Here is a 20,279-nt window from a genome sequence, read left to right on the forward strand (position 1 = left end):
GCCATTCCCAAGCAGGTGTCCCAGCTGCACCCTGACACTGGGATTTGCCTGGAATAAGGACAGAATGCCAGGAGGGAGTTTATTTTCCATTAACAATTCTAATTGGGGTGAGGCAAAGGGCACGGGGGAGTTCCTGAGGATAATCTATGTGATTGTATTGGCAGTCTGGTGACAAACACAATCAAATCCTTGCGCACATCAAAGCAGCAGAACCTTTTCTCCTGCCTTCTACTCAGCAGCCTCTTCTTTCCCTGCAGGATTGACCTCCCTCCATCCCACAAACCTGCCCCTCCACCAAAGAGGAAACAGGACATGAAAAGCCACCTGACTCCAGAGGACATCCAGGTAAAAACCTGCAAATTCCTGCCTCTGGCGCACAAAGCTGATCCCAAGCAGGGTCCACAGGGCCTGGATTTTGGGAAATGGGGGTTGCAAGAGCAAAGACGTTCCTGGATGGAGTTTGAGGGGCAGAAAGTGAGGATTTTTCAAGGCCGGGTTGGATGGGGCTCTGAGAAACTTGGTCCAGTGGGAGCTTTGAACTAAATTATCTTTAAGGTCCCTTCCAACCCAAACTGTTCTATGACTCCATGATTCTATGACTCTGTGACTCGTCCCCCAGAATTCCCAGAGTCTAGCATTAATTAAAAGCTGTAATTTGGATTCTGCTCTGCCCCTTTGGTGGATATTGGAGTCTGAAGGAGTCAATGTTTGGTTGTGGTGCCACCTGAAGCAGAGCTTGCCCCAGGTTGTGCCACAGGATAATTATCCCTTCTCTTCTCATCCCTCTTCTCTCCCCAACTCCAGGTTGTTCACTTGGACAACATGAAACACGAGGAGGAGATCCAGAAGTTCCCTCTGCAGACTCCCTACTATGACATGGCAGCCCCCGAGCCCTCTCCCTACAGTGACAAGCTGGTAAGGAGCACAGGGTGACAGTGGCACTGCCTGGCACCTCAGCCCAGCCTCACCTGGCACCCAGGACCCTAAAACAGCAAGATCCACAGCCTGGCATTACCCCATCCTGGAGGAAAGCAGCCTCCACGCTGACCTCAGCTCTAATTCAGCTGTCTGTAGGTCCCACAGCTGTTCCTTTATGGGTAAAATGCCCTGCCCACCCCAAATTCTGTACCTGCAGCCCACCTACCCCACCCTGGGCACCCCTCAGCTCCTGCAGGGCGCCCCTGTTGGGGTTTGCAGCTGAGGGAAGCAGCAGTGAGAGCTTCACAAAGCAATTATCTGCAGGGCAGAGTGTGCCAGCGTTTGACTCTCACTTGACAACAACAAGTTATTTAAACCCTTTTTCTTTTTTTTTTTCTTTTTTTTTTTTTTTCTTTTTTTTCTGGAGTGTGGATTTGTTCAGCCTCAGATGGGGAGATGTTAATGTGAGGCAGCAGCAGCAGGGAGAGATTAAGGGTCAGGAGGAGATGCTGGCAGTCACATGGGAAAGGCTGATTTGCAAGGAGTGAGGCAATGTTAGATGTGAAGGAGTAGGGAACGGGAAACAGGCGAGGTTAGAGTGAGTTTTTGATGAGAAAACAGAAAACCATCCCACTCCCAGGCCTTGCACAGCATCCTTTCCCTCCCTCACCCCATGGCATGGGGATGCTCTGATTTTTTATCCATAGCAGAGCAGATATCCCAATGTAAATCCTTCAGGTCTGTCCCAAACTCCTCCTCATGAGGAGCTCAGAGCACTGCACACCCAGCCCGGTGCGTCAGCAGAGTGAACTCCTGCCTGGAGAAAGGGGCAGAGATATCAGCCCAGACTGGAGTGATTTTTTATGAACACCACCAATTACAGCCCAGTTCATCCTGGTGTGACCCTGGCATGTGCAGACAATGGAAGGACAGGGCTCAGTGACCTTTAGCTGGCACAGCTCTGAAGCCAGGCAGACGCCAAGGGCGCTGGAAATCAAAAGCCACAGTTCTGTGCTGATCCTATTTACTTCACCCCTAAAGGAAAACTTCCCCAGTCCTGGGGCTGCTCCCCAGCTCTTTCTGCTCCTTGCTGAGCTTTAGATGAAACACAGGACACTGGAGCGAGACCACAGCTCGAAAAGCATCTGAAAGCTGAATTTCAGGCAAGCAGGAGGATGGAGGAGCTCATTTCGGGAAATAACGAGCAGTCAGTTAATTAAGTGGCAGAGTTAGTGATGTGAGATGGGGCCTGATGGGTTGCTGCTCCGTAACCATGGCAACAGAGTTTGCAGCTCTCAATCCTGGCCGGAGAAGATGCATTTCCATGTCCCACGCCTGGCACCGGCTGCTCCTCGCCCGTGGAGCTCTCCCTTCACTTGGCCCACCAAGAACAGGCTCTGCAGCACGGATGGGGCGTCTGGGGGGACTCCAGCTCTTGGCACGGGGCTGGCACAGCTGTGGCAGAGCCCTGTCCCTGGCCAGCGTGCCTGGCAGCCCCTGGCAGTGCCACCAGGCTCGCCCAGCACGTACCTGCGCCGTGCTCTGGCTCCCTGCCCCAGCAGCAGGATGCAGCCTGCTCCCATCCCTTGCTAAACGGCTGCATCCTTCGGGCAGGCAGCTGGCTGGTGGAGTTTGGGGCTGGCAAGGGACACAAGGGTGTCCTTGGCTGCCAAGGAGTGCTGATTTTGCTGGATTCTGCCCAGATCTCACAGGCAGGACGCGCTGCCTCAGCCAGGCCGGGGCTGGGTTGTGCCGTCCGGCCACACTTTGCAAAGGAACAAGCTTTGCCTTCCTCCCTGCAGGGGAAAAAAGTGACTTGCATCACTTTTTTCACCCTTAAAGCACTGCAGAAGCCTCCTTTTCATGTCACAGTGGGGTTCTGAGGAGTGGGAAGCCCCAGGGAACAGCAGTGGTTACCAAAACCACCATGGGATGGAGCAAGACCTGCCCAATCCTTCACCTGAGGGCTGGCTCAGCTGGAGGATGAGGAGGGAAGCACATCCCTGGTCCCTGCCAGGCTCACTTTGGCACAGCCCTGCTCCCACCTGCTCCAAATGCAGATGCAGTGGCTGCTCTGTGGTTCTGGGATCCCTGAGAGGCAAAGGCACGGCAGAAAGGCAGGATATTCTTGTTCTGCCTCTACCTCATCTGCAGATTTGGCTTGGGAGGGGAGTGAAGACGATGAGAGTGGAAGGGAGCAGATTCTGCAGGAAAATGGGGCGGGTGCAGTCAGCTTTGAATGAATTGTGCAGAACCTCGTAATTTGGGATAAACCAGATTTATCACGAGGCCGCACGAAAGGCACTGCCCAGGGTGGGCGATTTCACAGCGCTAGAACAGGAGTCAGGGAGTGATTAGAGATGGCAAAGAGTGAGGGAGGGGAGAATGGGAGAAGTGCCAGCAGAAAATAAAAGAGGCAGGTGGAGGAGGAACCTCCAGGAGGGTGTGCAGGGCCGTGCGTGTGGACGTGTGCTGGCAGGGGACCAGGACGCAGGGAGAGGCTGGGGCATGTCTGCAGGCTCAGGATACCTGCAGGAGGGAGCAGAGCTGGGAGAGAATCTCTGTTTTTAGGGTTCCAGGCTGTGGGGAAGCCAACAGAGAGCTGACAGCCCCAAAATGCCCAAGGACAGCAGCGTGGACACCTGAGGCTGCAGGGGTGGGTGTAGGGGTGTGGGGGCTGCCTGCAGCGCTTTTCTCTGAGCACTTTTGGGGTGACAGTGAGGATATCAGTGGGGCTCAGGTGTTTCAGGCGTGTGGGTGAAGGCAGGTGAGCTCTGCCAGTGCTTTTGTGCCAGGTGGATGCTCCGTGCGCGCGTGAGAGGCAGCAGGAGCCCGAGAGGGGTGGAGGCAGAGCCAGTGCAGGAGCAGAGCTGTGATTAGTGTCCGTGTCAGCAGGGCCCATTTGCACAGGTAGAAGGGGAAGTTTCATTGCTGCAGACAGCCAAATAACTTCTCTGGGTTTGCAGGGCAATTACCGGGGTGCCGATGGTGATGATTTACACCCAGCGCTTGCGTGAGGCAGTGCTGGGCCTTGTATACAAGGCACATTATTGATATTGTAATAAATTCTGCTCCAAACAGGCAGAAAAGAGCAGGAGGGAACCCAGGAGCGGGAGAAAGGAAGGGAAATCCATGGGGAAAACACCTCCTGCGGGAAGGAAGCAGAGAGGAGTGAGGCAAAGTAGGCAGGATAGGAACGAGGAGGTAAAACTTAGCCTGGATTCCTCCAGGAGTAGGGGAGGTGCTGAGACACAAAATCCAGGGGGAAAGAGCTCTGCAAGGCCTAGATTTGTGTCTGAGACTGGAGTTGGCATTGCTAATTTTCCTAAATGTCCAAACTCCGGGTCCAGACACGAAGCAGAGGCTCCACAGGATGTGCAGCTTTCGTGCCAGCAACTCGCCTCTGCCATCTGGCCACCAAGGGCAGGACAGAGGTGACCTCCAGCCCTCTGCTCCTGCAGCCCCCAGCTTTGCTGAGCACTGGAAATGCTGGAAGTGCTGGAAATGCTGCTGCAGCCCCGTTCCCCTTCATTCCCCTCGTCCCTGTGGCTGGGGGGCAGAGCAGGGAGCCAAGCCCTGGCGCAGGCCAGCGCAGCAGGCAGAGATAATCATGGAGTGAACGATCCCTTCCAGCAACAGGCACTCAACCAGCTCATTACGGGGCTATAAACTCCTAAAAACGGCCCAGCCACAGCTGCTAGGTGGCTGAGGACACTTCCAAACAGAGAGGAGAGGAACACTTTCAAATTAAACACCTTTTGCACCACTGCCATGCGGTGCGGCCATTTTGGAAATGGGAGAGAGAGACTGGGAAGCTGTTTTGTTTGGAAGAGGCTCCTCTCTCCTCTCAGAGAGGCTCAGCAGATGCCTGGCTAATGCTGGCACTGAAACCAGCCCCAAAAGGGAGGATTAAAGAAACTCCATGGGGCAAGAAGCCAGGATCCCCCCTCACACCATGGCTGCTGGCCCCAAGGCTCCTCCTGGTGATCCTTTTCCCCCCTGGGCCACAAGCTCTGGGCTATCCTGCCTTCCAGGCTTCTCCCATTATTATTATCTGCATGAAAGATGCCTGGATAGGAATGATGAGACAAATTGGATAATATTCCATTCATGCAGTCCTTGCTGATAAGCCTGCTTAGTGAAGGAATGCCCATAAATATTTCCATGCCAAAGGAGGATGCTTTTAGCATCTCTTAGACCGTGTTAGGATGACAAACTCGTGCTGCAGAGGTAATCTGCAGTGCCAAGCTGTGCAGCCAAGCCTTGTGTTAACTGTGCTCTTCAGCACTCCACATTTCCCACATTGGGGCAGAGCAACACTGACATTCCCCTGTGGCCATGCCTTTAGAGTCTTGGCTTTAAAGCCATTCCCTCTGGGTATCTCCTTCCCAAAACCCCAAATTTCAAACCAAGGATTTTCACTCATGTTCCCCAAACCTGTTTGCAGCGAATCCCAAACTCTGGGGTAGAAACAGCTCAGGTGCATTGTAAGGTTTGAACTCACTGACCCAGCCCCAGCTAAGGAAAATGCTGGTGCCAGGGGGGTTCAGTGGAAGATCAGAGCAGTGAGATGGTGCTGGGAGCAGCCCCAGGGAAAGGGGCAGTGGCTGGGAGTGCTGCCAGCCAGCGCTGGGTCACTCAGCTCTGCCTTTGGGGGAGCAGCACCTTTGTGACTTTTGCTTTGATTTGGGATTTTACCTGACTGATTATTCATTACCTCCCTACCTCCTTCTTTTTAACTGTTTTTTCTTACTCCCCCCCTGTTTTCTTACTCCTCCCCTCCCTCCTCACCCTTTTTCTTCTTTCTTCCCCCTTCACCCCCTCCGTGTCCTGTCTCACCCCTCACCATCTGCACGGCCCCTCTGCCCCCCACTCCTCCCTCGTGTCCCCCCACTGCCTTGCTGCTCTCTTCTCTCCAGAACCCTGGCAACAAGGACTGTGATGTCCAGTATGCAGAGCTGGACACGTCGGCTCTGGCTGTGTCACCCAGCCCTCGGAGCTCCATCCATGCAGGAGGAGACCTAGTCGAGTATGCAACCATCCAGCCCAACCTTCGCTAGCGCATGTCACTCTAGGCCCTTTCCCCTCAGATTCTGGCCTCCAGGTACTCACCACAACACTCTGCCTCCCTCACTGCACCCCTCAAAGTGCCCCCTCCCTGCATTCCTCCCTCCCTCTGGAGCGCTCTGTCTGTCTGTCCCTCCCTGCCTGCTCTCCTGCTCTCTTTCTGTCTCTCTTTTTCTTTTTTTTTTTGGGGGTGCTGCCCAGAATGCCTTTGCCTTGCCTTGCCTCTCTGCATGCTCTTTTTGCTGTGTTTCCCCTTTGCTTCCTGCAGCCAGGCATGTGGGACAGGGGGAGAGGGTTCATGGCTTGGTTTGGCCCCCCCTGCTCCAGGTGGGTTTGAAGTTCCTGCTCTGGTTGAGGGAATTTCTGAGGAATCAGAAAGTCAGAGATGCTAAGAGGGCTCTCCCCTTCCTTGTTCCCAGGACAAGGGAATGATGGAAAGGAAAATTTTAAAAAGGAAGGGCTTGTGTGCATGTGGAAGTAACTCTAGAGAAGATGGAGCATATGTGCATGTGTGAAAGAACAAGGTGGGAGAGGATGTGACAGAATATGGGAGCACCTAAAGGTTCCCCCAGCTGAAAGACTCCGTGGATAGGAGACAGGCAGAGAGGGACTGTGCATGTGACAGTGACAGGGCTGGGTGGCTGAGGCTGCTGCAGGTGGCGAGTTTGGATGCCTGGGAGAGAGGGAGAGATTCTTTTCCTTGGTGTTCTCCTTCTCAAAGCCAGGCACAGGCTGAGCCCTGCTCTCCGGACTTTTTCAAGCCTCACCAAAGTCTTTCAAGCTCAGGTCCTGTGGCAGGGAGTGATTTGGACTCAGTTGCTTGTTCTGGACCCTCTCCAGTAACCCTCTGAATGAAGATTTTTTTAGTGGAAAAAACATTAAAACTGGGGTGACTTCAGCTCTTCCCATGTCCCTTTGCCCCATAATCACAGCTTTTTCTCGGTTATTAAAGCCACCAGGTCCCTGAAAGGGAGAGATCTCTCCTTTCCCACCTTTGCTGGATGATTCCAAGAGTTTTTGGCCAAGGAAATGCCGCTGGTGCCCCTGTCCTTGGCTCCAGCTCTCCCTCACTCCTGAGGTTGTGGAGACTCCAGGCTCTGCTTTGCTCCTTCCCCTTTGTTTTGCTGCCTTTCCAGCAGCAGGAAGGATCTGTGGGTCTAAAGGAAGGGAAGGGAGAGGAGAAAAGGCAGCCAGCAAATGGAGAGGTGCTTTGGAGGTCCTTGAATCCCTCCTGGTCAGCCCAGGTCGATCAGAGGAGGCTCAAGAGAAGCGGCAGCTTGGGGCCAGAAAGGGATGGCTTGGAGAAGATAAAGGCCATTGCATCATTGGGAAGGGAAGGAAGACAACCAGGAGGAAAATGGCATTTTTGAAAAGCCCCACTGAACAATCCTGTGTAGTGTCCCCCTGAGCTGAGGAGCTCCGTGGTGAGGGTGCAGCACCCACTGCTGGGTGCGAGCTGCGCAGGGGCTGCTCCAGTTTGCCCTGTCCCTGTTCTCCCTGGTGTTCCCCGTGCTGGAAGCAGCCCTGTAGCTCCCCTGGTGTAGCAAAAGCCCTCCTAGGTGAGTGTCTGCAGCAGCCTGGGCCGGAGCAGATCCATAACCTCTCTCTCTTGTGGTGTCTCACCCACTCCTGCTCCCAGAATGAGGATCAAGGTCTTCGTAGACGTAACGAGCGAGAGTGGACAGTAAGTTCTGGATGGGTTTGGTTTTTCCCTTCCCTCTGTTTCCCTGTGGGGATCTGTTTGTCACTGTGCTCCCAGGCACCCCCAGCCTCTCTGGGATGAGAATTCCAGCCCTGAGGAAGGGGTGGTGGAAACCAGCCCCTCTCCTTCGTGTCTTCACCTCCCGTTCCCAACAGATTCCTGGGCTGCTCCCACTGCTCCAAACAAGGCAAGAGCTCCCTAATCCATCCTGGGAGGTCTCGCCTCGTCCTCCCCAGGGTGGGGAATTTTATTGTCAGCAAAAGGACAGTAATCCTCCAAATCCAAATTTGGAAATCCTCCCAGTCTCTCTGAAGTAAAAATAAAGCCAGTCATATGGTGCTTTGAAGGTGTAATCTCCCTGCTAAGACACACCACAGATCAGGGCAATTTAATTTTTTTTTATGCTTTTTTTGATTATTTCCTCCCCCTTCACCTCCCCACACTCCAGCTCTCCGTTTTCTTGGGAATTTCTTGTCCCTGTTGCAGCAGGAATAGCTGGAAACCATCAGACTTGGAATCAAGAACACAACAAATCAGTGACCAGGGTTCAAATTCCCGTTTCCAAGTTGCAGGAGAAATTGCAAAATTTCCAAATTGCAGGAGAACTTGCAAAGAGGTGGCTCCTTATTAGCTTCCCATTTTTAAATAAGGATATCAGCCCTGCCTTGACTCCAGAAGGGTGGAGAGGAGGATTTGGGAGAGAAACAGCCAGGAGGGAAATGTTTGGGATGATTGGTGGTGTGAGGTGCTGTAGGATCACGGACCAGGTAGGTACCAGAGGGAGCAGGGGAAGAGAAAAGCATGCTGTGAGAAGGAATGCAACGTTCTGAGCAAGTTTTCTGCATAATTAATACTTGCATGTGTCTGAATGCATCCCTCACCACAGGTCCTTGCTCTGTATTTTGGGAATTTCAGCTCAATCTTTTTATTTCCTGAAGCCAGGGGTGAGTCCCTCTGTCCCACTTGTCCTCAGTTCTGTCCTCACAGGAGCCCAAGCTCCGGTTCCTGCTCATCCCTGACACATCAGTGCTCATTCTTGACTCAGGACAGGGATTATCCAAGAGCTCCCTTGCAGATAAAGCACCAAACAGAGCAGGAACCCTCCTAGATATCCCTAAAATCATGGCCATACTTGGAAGTGGAAAAATTCCCCGAATACCCCGAGCAGGGAGTTCAGACCCAGGGGAGGAGAGGATGTGAGGCTCCCAGCACCAAGAGGAAATATTTATTTTTTTGTTTCCCAGTGTATTTTCTGTCCCCCAACAGCCTCAGCCTCTGCCCTGGCTGGCCCACAGTGTGACAGCAGCTTTGTGACACTGTCACTCAACAGAGCTGCTCCTTCCTGGCCATCAGCCTGTGCTGCAGCCCAAAATTCCAAACCAACAGATGAGGGGGGGTCAGGGTAGTGGCAGCCCAAAATTTCAGGAGTTTTGAGTAGCAGGGGCTTTTCCCCAGCCAGGAAAGCACAGGTGAACCCATTCCAGAAGTGCAAAATTGTGCTTGGCCAAGCAGAGAAAACCATTTGCCGTCCAACTCTCATCTGTAAAATCTTCAGATTTCCCAAAAACCGTAGCAGAGAAACCCTCGGGTCACTGAGAAGGAGTTTCCCACTTTCAGACCAGTAGGAACTCATTATTCCAAGATGATTAAAAGTACAGGACATGGTCAGCTGCCTCACACCTCCTGCTACCCAAAGAGATGTTCTGCAAACAGAAGAAAAGATGGAATTGGGTGTGGAGGGATGGAGAAGGGTTGAGTTAAAGTCATGGCAGAAATGAAAGCTCCCTAATTCAATCAAATACAGCCTGTTTAAAGGTAATCTGCCAGGCTGTCTGAAATGGATAGATTGCTGACATCCCCTTTAATCAAGCCCTTGGAAATAAAACTGAGAAGGGAGGATGTAACCCAGATAATGAAGAATTGCATGGAGTCATGCTGGAGACAAAGGCAAGTGGGAGAAGTCAGGTGGGGGAAGGTGGTAGAATCGTGTGCCAGTTCAATTTAATTAGTTCATTATCCCTAATTTAATTTCAAACTTCGTTAAAGATAAATTAGATTGGGGAAAAGTCACAGTGGGACTGGGGAAGGAAGTCAAAGGGCACCGGCGGCGAGATGTGTTCGAAAACACCAGGCTGGTTTTGTTCTCCTCCCTTTTGCCACTCCACAAACGAGCTCGGGGAGCAAAGCAGGAGCAAAGCAACTCCCAGCTCAGGTGCTGAGGAAAGGTAAAAGGAGAACGGGAATTCTCTTCCTTTGGCCCTGATATTCTCCAGCTGCCCTGCCCTGACCCCACCTGTGAGGAGCGAGCACAAAAGAGGGGCCAGCAAGGAGAGAGGGATTTGTTTGCACTCACCTGTGCAAACAGAAGTGCTGACAGAACTGCACTGGGTGCCTTTGGCCATGCCTCACGGGCCCTGTCTCACAGCCACATTAACTGGCAGATAAGCAGGAGGAGAAATGCTCTGCTGACCCCGTGCATTGTCACAGACAGCCTGTAAAAGTGCCTCACAGCCCCTTTTGCTGCCACCTGATCACATCCAGCTCAGCTTCCACTTTTGTTAACCAAGGATCTCTCCTAGGAGGCCTTTCTGTCCAGCAGACCTGCACACAGCACCAGCAAATCCTCTGCAGAAACTTCTCCTCCCACTTAACTGATAACAAATTACAAGAAACCCCCTTGCCTGCTTTGTCTTACTAAATTTCTGTAATTAAGACAACTTCCCTTTCAGGCTAGCTTAACCCAGAAAATTAAAGCAGGAGGAGAGCGTGGCTAAATACAGATTTTTTTCCCCGTTCCAGGTGTGGAAAGGGGCTCTGTTGAGTGTGACAGTTCTTAAGAGTAGGTTGTACAGGGAGAGGACTTTACACATCCCATTCTCCCAGTCTGTGAGCTTCTTTTTACCTCTTTTATCAGCTGGTCAAAAGAACAGCAAACATTTATTTAAGGTAGAGTCAATGAGGCTTTTTCAAGGCCCCTGGCTTGGGCTCCTCTGGTTGAAGATCTCTAATGCTGCACTTATCCACATTTTCACTTGGCAATTAAAAGGCTAAAATGGACAAAAACTGTGGGAAAGGCCCACCCAAATGTAGGATCCCATCACAGCAACTCCACTACTGACTTTTAAAAGCTCAATCTGTAGGATAAACAGTTTGCCAATGGAAGGGAAATGAAAATGAGGTTGGCCTCAGCGTTGCTGCTGTTTTCCTGGAGCCCAAGCAAACTTTCCCTCACTGGGCTCAGCCAGACTGTTCCCAAAATTGCCTTTGTGCCTCTCCCAGCAGTCTGAGCCATCAATAAATTATTGCCAACACCTTGTTTTCTATAGGATTTTGGATTTTTAAAGCATCCTGGTGAAATATTCATCCAGGAGCTGGAGTGGATTGCTCTGTTCCTTCAGGCGTTTTCTCCTGAGGGCCAAACCCTTGTCCTTTCCACTAAACTGACTGTTCCTGGGATTTTGAAAGGGAACAAGGAAGGACTCAAGGGCAAGTTCCTTGCTTCAAACCCCAAGCATCAAAACGTTTTCCAGCGCTGTTTGCTCCCTCTTGGAGAAGGAATTATCTCCTGGTGAGCACCCCTGAGAGCCGGTTGGTTTTACAAACAAATGTCCATCCTGCTTGGGTCACCCTGCAGGGTTTCCAAAGCAGGAACGGGAGCAGGGAGGAATCCTTCCCATGTGCTGCCACCCTCTGGGGAGCCGCAGCCCTGGGATGTGGGAGAGATGCTCCCTCAACCCCAGCAGGGCAAAGCATCCACGCACAGAGGCAGAAGCCGACAGAGCAGCCTCGGGTTTGGAAGCGGTTTTGTGTTCGCTGTGCTTGATTTGGCTCACAGAAGCCACCCCGAGGGGAGCTGCTCGCACAGGTAAAGCCCAGCACTCCTGTCCCCCACGTTAACAACAGGCACAGTGAGCTCGTTCTGCATCCCCAGCCCCCGTAGGACACTTGTGCCCTTTCAATGGCAGAGCACAGGCCTGGCTTGGATTAATGATGCCTTCAAGCACTGCTGTTCCAAAACTCAGGTTAGAAAGCGTAGGAATAAACTGCCCTTCCTTTGGCTGGCTGCTTGTTTAGTCCAGAGAGCAGAGTATTTACAGACAAGGGACAAACCATGCCCAGCCCATACATATTCATCAACGATCTGGGTGTTTCAGGCAGCGAGACAGAAACTTTGCAGCGTGAGGATTTATCACCTGGGTTTCCATTTTCCTCAAGCAGTGAGCTCTGTAAACTGGTTAATATTCCATCCTGCTTGCTCTCTGTGTGTCTCAGCAAGGAGCTGAAGGGCTGTGTGTGTTTTCTGGCCGTGGATCCCGGAGTTTTCACCCGTTGACTTTTGTCTCTACTTGCAGAACTTTGGAAAGTGTCACTCAGAGATATCGAATGCGAGTGATTACCTGACCCGCTGTTACTCACATGAAGATCGATATCTGGAGAAGATCCCTCATGTCTATGCCCCCTTGTCAGACCTCCCACAAGATCTTTATCCTCACCATTCCGACATCTCCTTCTGCTGCCCACCTCCCGGCTCCCGGGCTCCTTACATCTGTCCTAAGGAACAGTATGTTTAAAGTGTCAACACTGCAAAAAAAAAAAAAAAATAATGAAGAAACTCATGGTTTTCACCTCTCCTGTGGCTCAACAACCAAGGCCTTCCAGCCCTCCCCTCCCTTTGCCATTGCTCATTTTATTGATTGGGTTTTCAATCCGGGTGCAATTGCCATGATTAGTTCCAAGTGTCTGCCTGGCTTGCTAACGCTCAAGGGAACACTCTGCCTTCTCCCACGTCCTCTCCAGTACCTGCATCTTTCTTTTCTCCTCCTGGCTCTGTGTGTGCATGTGTCTGTGGGTGACAGCTGCCCTGTGGTGGATGGGATGTGCCCAGCCCAGTCCAGTGTCCGTAGGTTTCCCCCTGTGTTGATTCCTGCACTCCTCATGCCGGAGTAGCCGGGTGTGGATCATCCCCAGCCCTCGCTGCAGCTTCTGTGAGGTTTTACAGCACAGCCAGTGCTCAAAGCTGAGCCTGTGGCTTTTTATTTCTTTTTTTATTTTTTTTTCCCTGCTCCTTTTCCCCCTTGGAAGTGGGGATAGCAAATCCCTGTTTGTGAAGAGCTGAACAGCCAAGATTGCTCAACCAAATCATAAGATGCTTATAATGAAAGATGCTCAAAACCAACCCAAAAATAGAGATCAGGGCACGGTTTAGGCGGTTTGTTTCTGTCCTTTTCCCTTCCTGCTCCCACTCCCAATCTCCTGGATTGACTCTTTTAAAGGAGACATGTTTTGGAGTCAACACATTTGGAGAAAGCATCCTTTAAATAACAGGTCTGATAACCTGAAACCCAAAGGAGAAAATAATTATCAAGGAAAACATTCTCTCTAATTTTCCTTCCAAAGCCTAACGTGGCCCCCCACGAGCTTTTCCCCCTTCTCTTCCTCGCATCTGTTGATTGGAATTTTAAAATTAACTCAGGCAGAATATGAAGAACAAATCAGGATTTCAGGTAATCTCCTTGCTCTTAATGAAGGAAAAAAGCCAATAGAGGAATTTGGCCTTTTAACTTTTATAAAAGCATCTTAGTTTTGGGACTACACCTTTTTTTGATATTGGAATGCGTGTGGGTGTGTAAATCCAAACGTGTACATTCCCGTGACCACAAAGTGTTCTAGAGAAGGGAATTTATCTCCACATCACATTTGTGTTCACTTGTATTAGAGAAAAAAAATATATAAATATCGATATACACTTCAATGTATATAAAAGCAAAGAAGAGGAAGAGGAGGACAAGGAACGAACATCCTGCCTCAGAGCTTGGTTTCAGGGATAACTCCCATCTGTTTCACCCCTGGCATGGAAGAGGTGAGGCTGGGATGGTTCTGAACAAGGGGACAAAGCTTTGCGGCCAGAGGGCATTTCCTTTGCTTTGCCTCGGGGAATTTCCTTTGCTTTGCAAACCTGGCATTCTGCAGGCACTAAAATCCCTCTGGGAAACGTGAGGATGCTGGAGCTGAGGCCACGTGGGAGGGAGAGGTGGCACCACACCCTTGCCCTGCTGCCCAGGCACCCCAAACCCATCAGTGCTGCTGGGAACAGGTGAGGAATGGAACTCCCAGCAGGTGACAGCTCCTGTCAGGGGACGTGTGACCACACAGGTGTCCCAGCCCAGCTCCTGCTCTGAGGCACCCATTTATCTTTGTCCAGCTGGATCTCAGCAGCTCTGCCTGTTCCCTGCCCTTGCTGTGTCCCTGTCACCCCGTCCTGCCTGTCCCTGCTCCTCCCCACAGCTGCACATCTGGGCCACTCTGCCTCCCTGCAGGCTGACAGACACATCTGGATGGGGGACAGGGGGTTCACACCCTGGGCAGTCGGGCAGCACAGCCCTGGGGGGATCACACCACGTGCATGGATCCCCCAGAATGGCAAAAAAACACCCCCAGCTCTTCCCAGCCCTTCCCCGGCGCCCGAGCAGGACAAGGTTTGTGGGGGAATTGCTGCACCTGCAGAGGCTTTTCCTGCTGGAGGTGGCCTCACACTCAGTGACAGGTGGGTGCATCAGCTGAGCCACATGGGGGTGCCTGGCTGGCTGAGGAGGGGATGAAGGGGAGTTTTTGATGCATTTTTTGCTGGAATGGGCAGCAGCAGCTCTGCCATGTGCTGGTGCGTGGAGCACCCTCATTCCCAAAGGATCAGGGGAGGATCAGCAGGGCACAGCCTTAGAGCACTGCACACAACTTTTCAACCCCGTCCTGCCAGTCCTGACTGATGCAAACCTTTCTGGAATCATTTGTGGTCCCATTTCCTCTGCCAGTCTCCAGAGGATTCAGCTGGTTGCTCCCTCACACCAAAGGACTCCAGTGCTCCAGGTCTCTATCAGAAAATGCATTTTTCTCCCTGGTTTTCTCCCCAACACACCTTGGGTTACTGTGGAGCTGGAAACTGGGTGTGCTCTGAACTGAGGGCACAGCCACCACATTCACCCCACGCTGAATCTGCCAAACCTGCCTCTGCTCCCTCTCTTTGGAAAGGTGAGGAGGTGCTGGGAGCCCCACGGGTCTCTGATGTCCTGGAATCAACCCAGCACCACTGACCATGAGGAAAAAGCAAGAAAAAAACCCCATTCCAAGCTTCCCTACCTGCATGCCTGGAACAGCAGAGCTCTGCCTGTACCGTGGTTTGATTTGGAGCCTTCACCTGATGTGGTTTCAGACAGATCCAGGAATTTAAATGAGAAGTGGAATATGTTCAGGTCTTCAGATACAAGAGGAAAGAAGCCAGACAAAATGATTGCTTGCCAGAGGAGGCTGAGAACACGTTGCAGGTGGTTTTCTCTGCTGCCCATGTCTGGGACAAAGATGCTTTGATGAGCAAGGGGAAGGCAGGGGATACAAACTGCAGCATTACAGAAAAACTCTGCTTGCCTTGTGCAGCTTTGAATCTCAGCTGCCCACAGAAGTCTGCCACAAAGGGTTTTACTGGGCTTGCAGCAAAGCAAAAGGATTTCAATCCTCCCTGAAAAGGTAAAAGGCAGAGGAAGCCTCAGTTCAAAGCAGTAGTTTGACTTATGCCAGCACAGGTATTTAGTCTAGGAATGTCTTGGTTCTCTCTGCCTCTCCTGAGGAGCTGGTTTGATCTCAATAAATGGCAAGAGGGGCTCGCCACACGCCACCAAATTCCTCTGCACCCTAGGAAAAGGGGGGAAACCCTGAAGGACAGCCCTGAAGTAAGAAATAGTGAGTGCACTGCTTTGGTTTTACAAATGTGTGCTTGGAAGTGGTTCTGATTCAGGGCTCTTGTTCCTCCCTCCTTTTTCCCTACATTGGGCAGCCTCAGCCAATGGCTCTGCCCAAACTCCCCTGCACCTGCTGCCATGGGCTAAATCCTCACTTTGCCCCAGGATGAGGCTACCCATGCCTGGGGGGAGCTTGCAGGTGCTGGATCAGGCCCAGGGGGAGGTGTTCTCCTGCTGACACGGTGCCAATTGACTTTACAAGATCCCTGCTCTGGGCACTGAGCCCTGGGCCTGGGTCACTGAGCAAGTGCAGCTGGAAACCGGTGGAGTGGGATCCAGTGGGCTGGGAGGAGCTGGTGCTGTAGGATAGGGAATCGTTTAGGTTGGAAAGACCCCTAAGATGGAGCTGCTCTTCCTGTCACCAGGGTGAAATGTCATGGGTTCTGTTCCATGCGTGGGTGGCGCTGACACCAGAGCTCTTGCAGATGGAAAAAGACTGATCACAGAACTTAAATAAAAGTGAGCTGAAGAGTTACAGCAACTCCTGTCCTGCCTGTGGGGCCTGTGTGGGGTGTTTGATGTCTGCCTTGCTCCCAGGGCTGCCTCCTTGCTGAGCTGTCCTCCACATCCCTCACTCCTTGCACTGCACCCCCTAAAATGCCCCCACAGGCACTCCTGCCTTCTCTCTGACCATTCCAGAGGCTCCTCAGGATGGAATAACCCACTTTTCCTGCTGCATCCCCCCCTGCCTGCAGCACAGGGCAGCCAGCACCCAAAGGTAAGCAGAGGAGCAGGGTTCAGTGGCCTCCAGGGTGATGGATGCTGCAGGTGCCTGCCCTGGCTGCTCAGGAGATGCCAGCCCCTCTTCGCTCTGCTTGGGAATCCTCCTCCCAGCCTCCCCCTGCACGTGGGTGGGACAGATCCAGCCACAAACAGCCAGTCCTGGGGCCAGCAGCTATTTAGGGAAAGAAAAGGGAGGTTCCTCCTCCTCCTCCTCCTCCCCAGCCCACTTCTCCTGGGGCAGGCGCTCAGTGGAGGTTGCACCAGGGTGTGAATCCATCTGAACACTCCAAACTTCCTCAGGAGGTCCCTATCAGACACAAATTGATCAATAAACCGTTTATTGATGGCGGTTTTTTTAGCGCTAACTCTGAGAACGAAAAAGGCCCAGGATATTTCTGACCAGCAAAGCTGCTCTGCACAAGGATGGAGCCTCTGCCTCTGGGTGAAGGCCCTTTGGAGCAGTTTAGCCACAGATTTGGGGCTGAGTTGAGGGATGGGGCAGAGAGGGAGGGTGGAGGGCCTGAATGCACCAGCAGCAGCAGCAGCCAAAGCTGGTCACGACTGGGAAGGGTTTATTGGGTTGTGGGAGAGGAGCTGACACGATTGTGCTGAGAACTCCAGAGTTTCTCTGGGCTGCTCCTCAGGAACATCCAGGAGAGGCAAAATTCTCCTCAGGGCCAGGATATCACACAGGATGGTGGGAGCAGAGGGCTGGCAATGCTCTGCTCAGCCTGCACACAGACAGGTTTATCCTGCACTTCTGGATCCTGGCATCTCCCCCCAGGACTGTGTTTACTTCCCAGGAAGGGGAAAGAATCTGGATTCGCCTCCTGCATGGAAGTTATTCAAACATTTGCCCACAGACTGCCACCAATGCCCATCTGAACATGGCCCATGGGAGCTGAAAAGTCACACCAACACCCAGAAACACCTTGCACAGGTGGAAGCTGCCCACTCCAACAGGAAAACACATCAATCCCAGCTCCTTTCTTATTTCCTCGTGGCTGGCAGGGTCAGGGACACTGAGTTCTGTGGTCCCTTTCCCCAGTGCTGAATGTCTGATCAGTGCCACAGTCAGAGCAGGAAACTTCCTGCTGGGCCATTTTATGGCTGTGGAGAAATTTATGCATCTATTCATATGTATAAAACTAAAATACAGCTCTTGGACAGCACTAAATATATCAAACCTATCAAAACACTTACACAGGATGAGTAAATTGATACTTACGCAGTGTAAGGTGAAAAAATGTTGTTTTACCATCTAATTACCTTTATAAAGATATTTTCTCCTAGAACTAAAAAAAAAGGCCCCATGGAGGGTGGAGAATGTTCAAATTCAAGGAGGAGCTGCAAATTCAAGGCCAGCACAGGAAAGGGCTGCTCTGAAGATTTCACATCCCTGCTGCAAACAGGGCAGGCTGAGCTCTTCTTTTTTATTTTAATTTTTTTTTTTCTCTCTCTACTGTCATGCTCTATTTTCTTCCCCTTTATGGCAGATGGGAGGTGAGGCTTTAAAGGCTGCCAAGAATGCATCCAGCCCTGCTCCTCTGGCGGAACAGCACCATAGAGGGAAGGAACTTTTCCTCCAAGCTTCCTCCCGCCCCCAGCCTCCCTTCCCCCTCGCCATCCAGGCTCCGGTGCCATCATTTTCATATCGCTACTAATTACATTAATTATTCTCCTCAGCATAAAACTCATTACGCTGGAATTCGCGGTTCATTAAGTCAGAGGCAGGGCTTTTCCTCGGTGCAGGGCTGCGGGGTCAGGATTATTTCTGTCCTGGCTGGGGGCAGCTCCTAATCCTTGTGTCCCTTTAGCGCCTGCTAAAGTGCGACCAGAGTCGTGTGTGCCACCTCAGGGCTGGCACAGCAGGCTGGGGTGGCTCTGAGACCCGGCAGGACGGGGAAGGTCAGCAGTGCTGGTGTGAAATTAGGATTTTTTCCAGCCCAGGGGAGAGCAGGTGTGAGGAGCAGAGCAGGGAGCGCTCTGCAGGACGTGCTTGGTGCTGTGGGGAAAGGTTTGTTCACAGGAGATCCAGCTCCACACCTGCTGCAGAGCTGCCCTGAGCCTCTGGAAGCTGCTCCCAGCACAGGACACAGAGGATTTTCTGCCTGACCTAAGGCAAAGTGCTCAGGGGGCTGAAATAGGAGGGAGATTTGAGGGTGCCAGGGGCTGGAAAGGCCACCCTGGCCGTGCCTTTGGGGTGACAGCAGTGCTGTGTGCCAGCTCCCCACGTGCCTTTGCCAGGTTGGAGGGTTTATCCAGCTGAAAGGTTTATCCAGCTGAAGGGTTCATCCACCTGCACTCCCTGAGAGCTGGAGGTGAGGAACACTCCCACTGTCCTGATGGTGTGGAAAGACTGCACAACACTTGGTGGTGATGGTGTGGAGGGGCTCCAGGGGCTCCACATCACTTGGTGGTGATGGTGTCACCTCCTGCCCTCCCAGGGACACCTCTGGAATTACCCAGCACCTGCCCCTCTCCTAAAGAGCAGCCAGGAGTAAGGTTTTGCTGATTTTAGAGAGTTTCAGGAGAAAGGTTTCGCTGATTTTAGAGAGTTTCAGGAGAAAGGTTTTGCTGATTTTAGAGAGTAAAACCCAGGCTGGGGACGGGAGGGGAGGAGGAAGCAGGAGAAGCTGCAGGTGCCCTGCTGAGGCTCCCCAGCTCCCCGAGCCCAGGAGCTGCAGGGATGGGCAGGATCCCCTCCTAAGGGACCTGACCCCAGGGAATCCTTTTCCTGCATGCAATCCCTCCCTGTCACACAGCACAGGTTCCTAGCACGCTCCCTAATTACTGTAATTAAGCAGTCACGCTGAGTGATGTTAGACACGGGGTTCAGAGTGGTTACAGCCCTGCAGAAGATTAAACCACCCCCAGCTGCAGGGCCAGAGCTGTTCCCCGTGGTGGTGATGATGGGTTAGAGCAGCGGGCAGAGCCCTGTGGCACAGGCTGTGTCATTTGTCACGGCTCTGGGGCCACAGCATCCTGTCACTGCCTGTGACCCCCGTGTCCCTGCAGCTCCCAGAGGTGCAGGGCTGTCTGCCACAGGAGATGGGAAGCCCTGGAAGGGTAAATATGATGGCAATGGTGATATAAATGCCAATCTCCCTGTGACTGGCACAGAGGTGATGCCTGTGTGTCTGTTTTGTCATCTGCCAAGCGTGAGGATATAAATATGCAGCTGGATTCGTGTGAGTGCAAAGTGCTGTGGAGCAGGGAGGAGCCCATCTCACTTTAGTCACTCAATCCCCACCATTTTCTCTCTCTTCTGGTCCCCTTTAGGAGGGAATTCTGACATTAGGCAGCAACCAGGTTCGAGGAGGGAGCTCAAACCCATTTCCTCACGGTTTAACATCAGCCTGATTAGCTGGGAAATGCCCTTTCCTAAGGCACAATGGCAGGGCACCAAACTGGAGACAACCTTTTCAATCCCACATCTGCATTCCCTCCCTCCCCAGCCTTTTCTTTCCTCGGGGGTCACTCGGTGTTTGCAGTTCTGTTCTCCCAGTGCAGGAGGCAGGGACTCAGTTCCCACACAATTGGCACCTAATTCATTTCTCTGAGAATGTGAAAATCAATGGTGTTTATAGAACCCACAGAGGCCCTCCCATCGGTCACTGTCCTCGTTAGGTCCATCCCTGGCTGCCAAAAGATCCTTTCAGGAGGAGATTCCCCCGGCTGAAGGAGGAAAATAATGATCCCCATGTCTTTAATGAAGCCTGAGAAGTCTCCAGGCTCCTGCTCTCACCCAGAGCAGAGGAAAAGAGTTTCTTGGTAATTTCATGGGATGGACTGGCTTTTCTCAGAATTTTGCCTGGATAGTCAAATTCTGGTGCTTGGTTTAGCTCCAATTAAGCTCAAAGTGCCTTCTCACACATGCAAGGACATGCATTTCTCCAGCAGATGTTCAGTGGTTTCAGCTCTACTTGTGCTTGCAGATTTTGTGGGCGCAACACTGAAAGCCAAGTTCAGGCTGTCCCACAGCCCCAGAGCGCCACACCTTTATTATTATTATTATTATTATTAATAATAATTCTTTTTTCTTCTATTTCCTGTGCCTCTAATTTTATCTCTAGGAA

At 52.0% G+C, this 20,279-nt stretch overlaps 1 protein-coding gene across 2 annotated transcripts in view; it reads left to right on the plus strand.

Moving 5' to 3' along the window:
- Positions 1–15,952, plus strand: part of NECTIN1 (nectin cell adhesion molecule 1) — a 102,289-nt gene extending 86,337 nt beyond the window's left edge. The window contains exons 7-10 of one of the 2 annotated variants that reach the window (XM_077189962.1): positions 258–345; positions 805–915; positions 5,838–6,022; positions 12,040–12,175. In XM_077189962.1, coding sequence (XP_077046077.1) covers positions 258–345; positions 805–915; positions 5,838–5,978 — 340 coding nt within the window. In that variant the 3' untranslated portion in view covers positions 5,979–6,022; positions 12,040–12,175. Of the gene's footprint in view, positions 1–257; positions 346–804; positions 916–5,837; positions 6,023–12,039 lie in introns of both variants that reach the window. The other variant, XM_077189961.1, reaches the window with a different exon arrangement.
- The last annotated feature ends 4,327 nt before the right edge of the window (positions 15,953–20,279 follow it).

The sequence above is a fragment of the Agelaius phoeniceus genome, chromosome 23, assembly GCF_051311805.1.
Source record: "Agelaius phoeniceus isolate bAgePho1 chromosome 23, bAgePho1.hap1, whole genome shotgun sequence".
Taxonomy (NCBI): Eukaryota; Metazoa; Chordata; class Aves; order Passeriformes; family Icteridae; genus Agelaius; species Agelaius phoeniceus.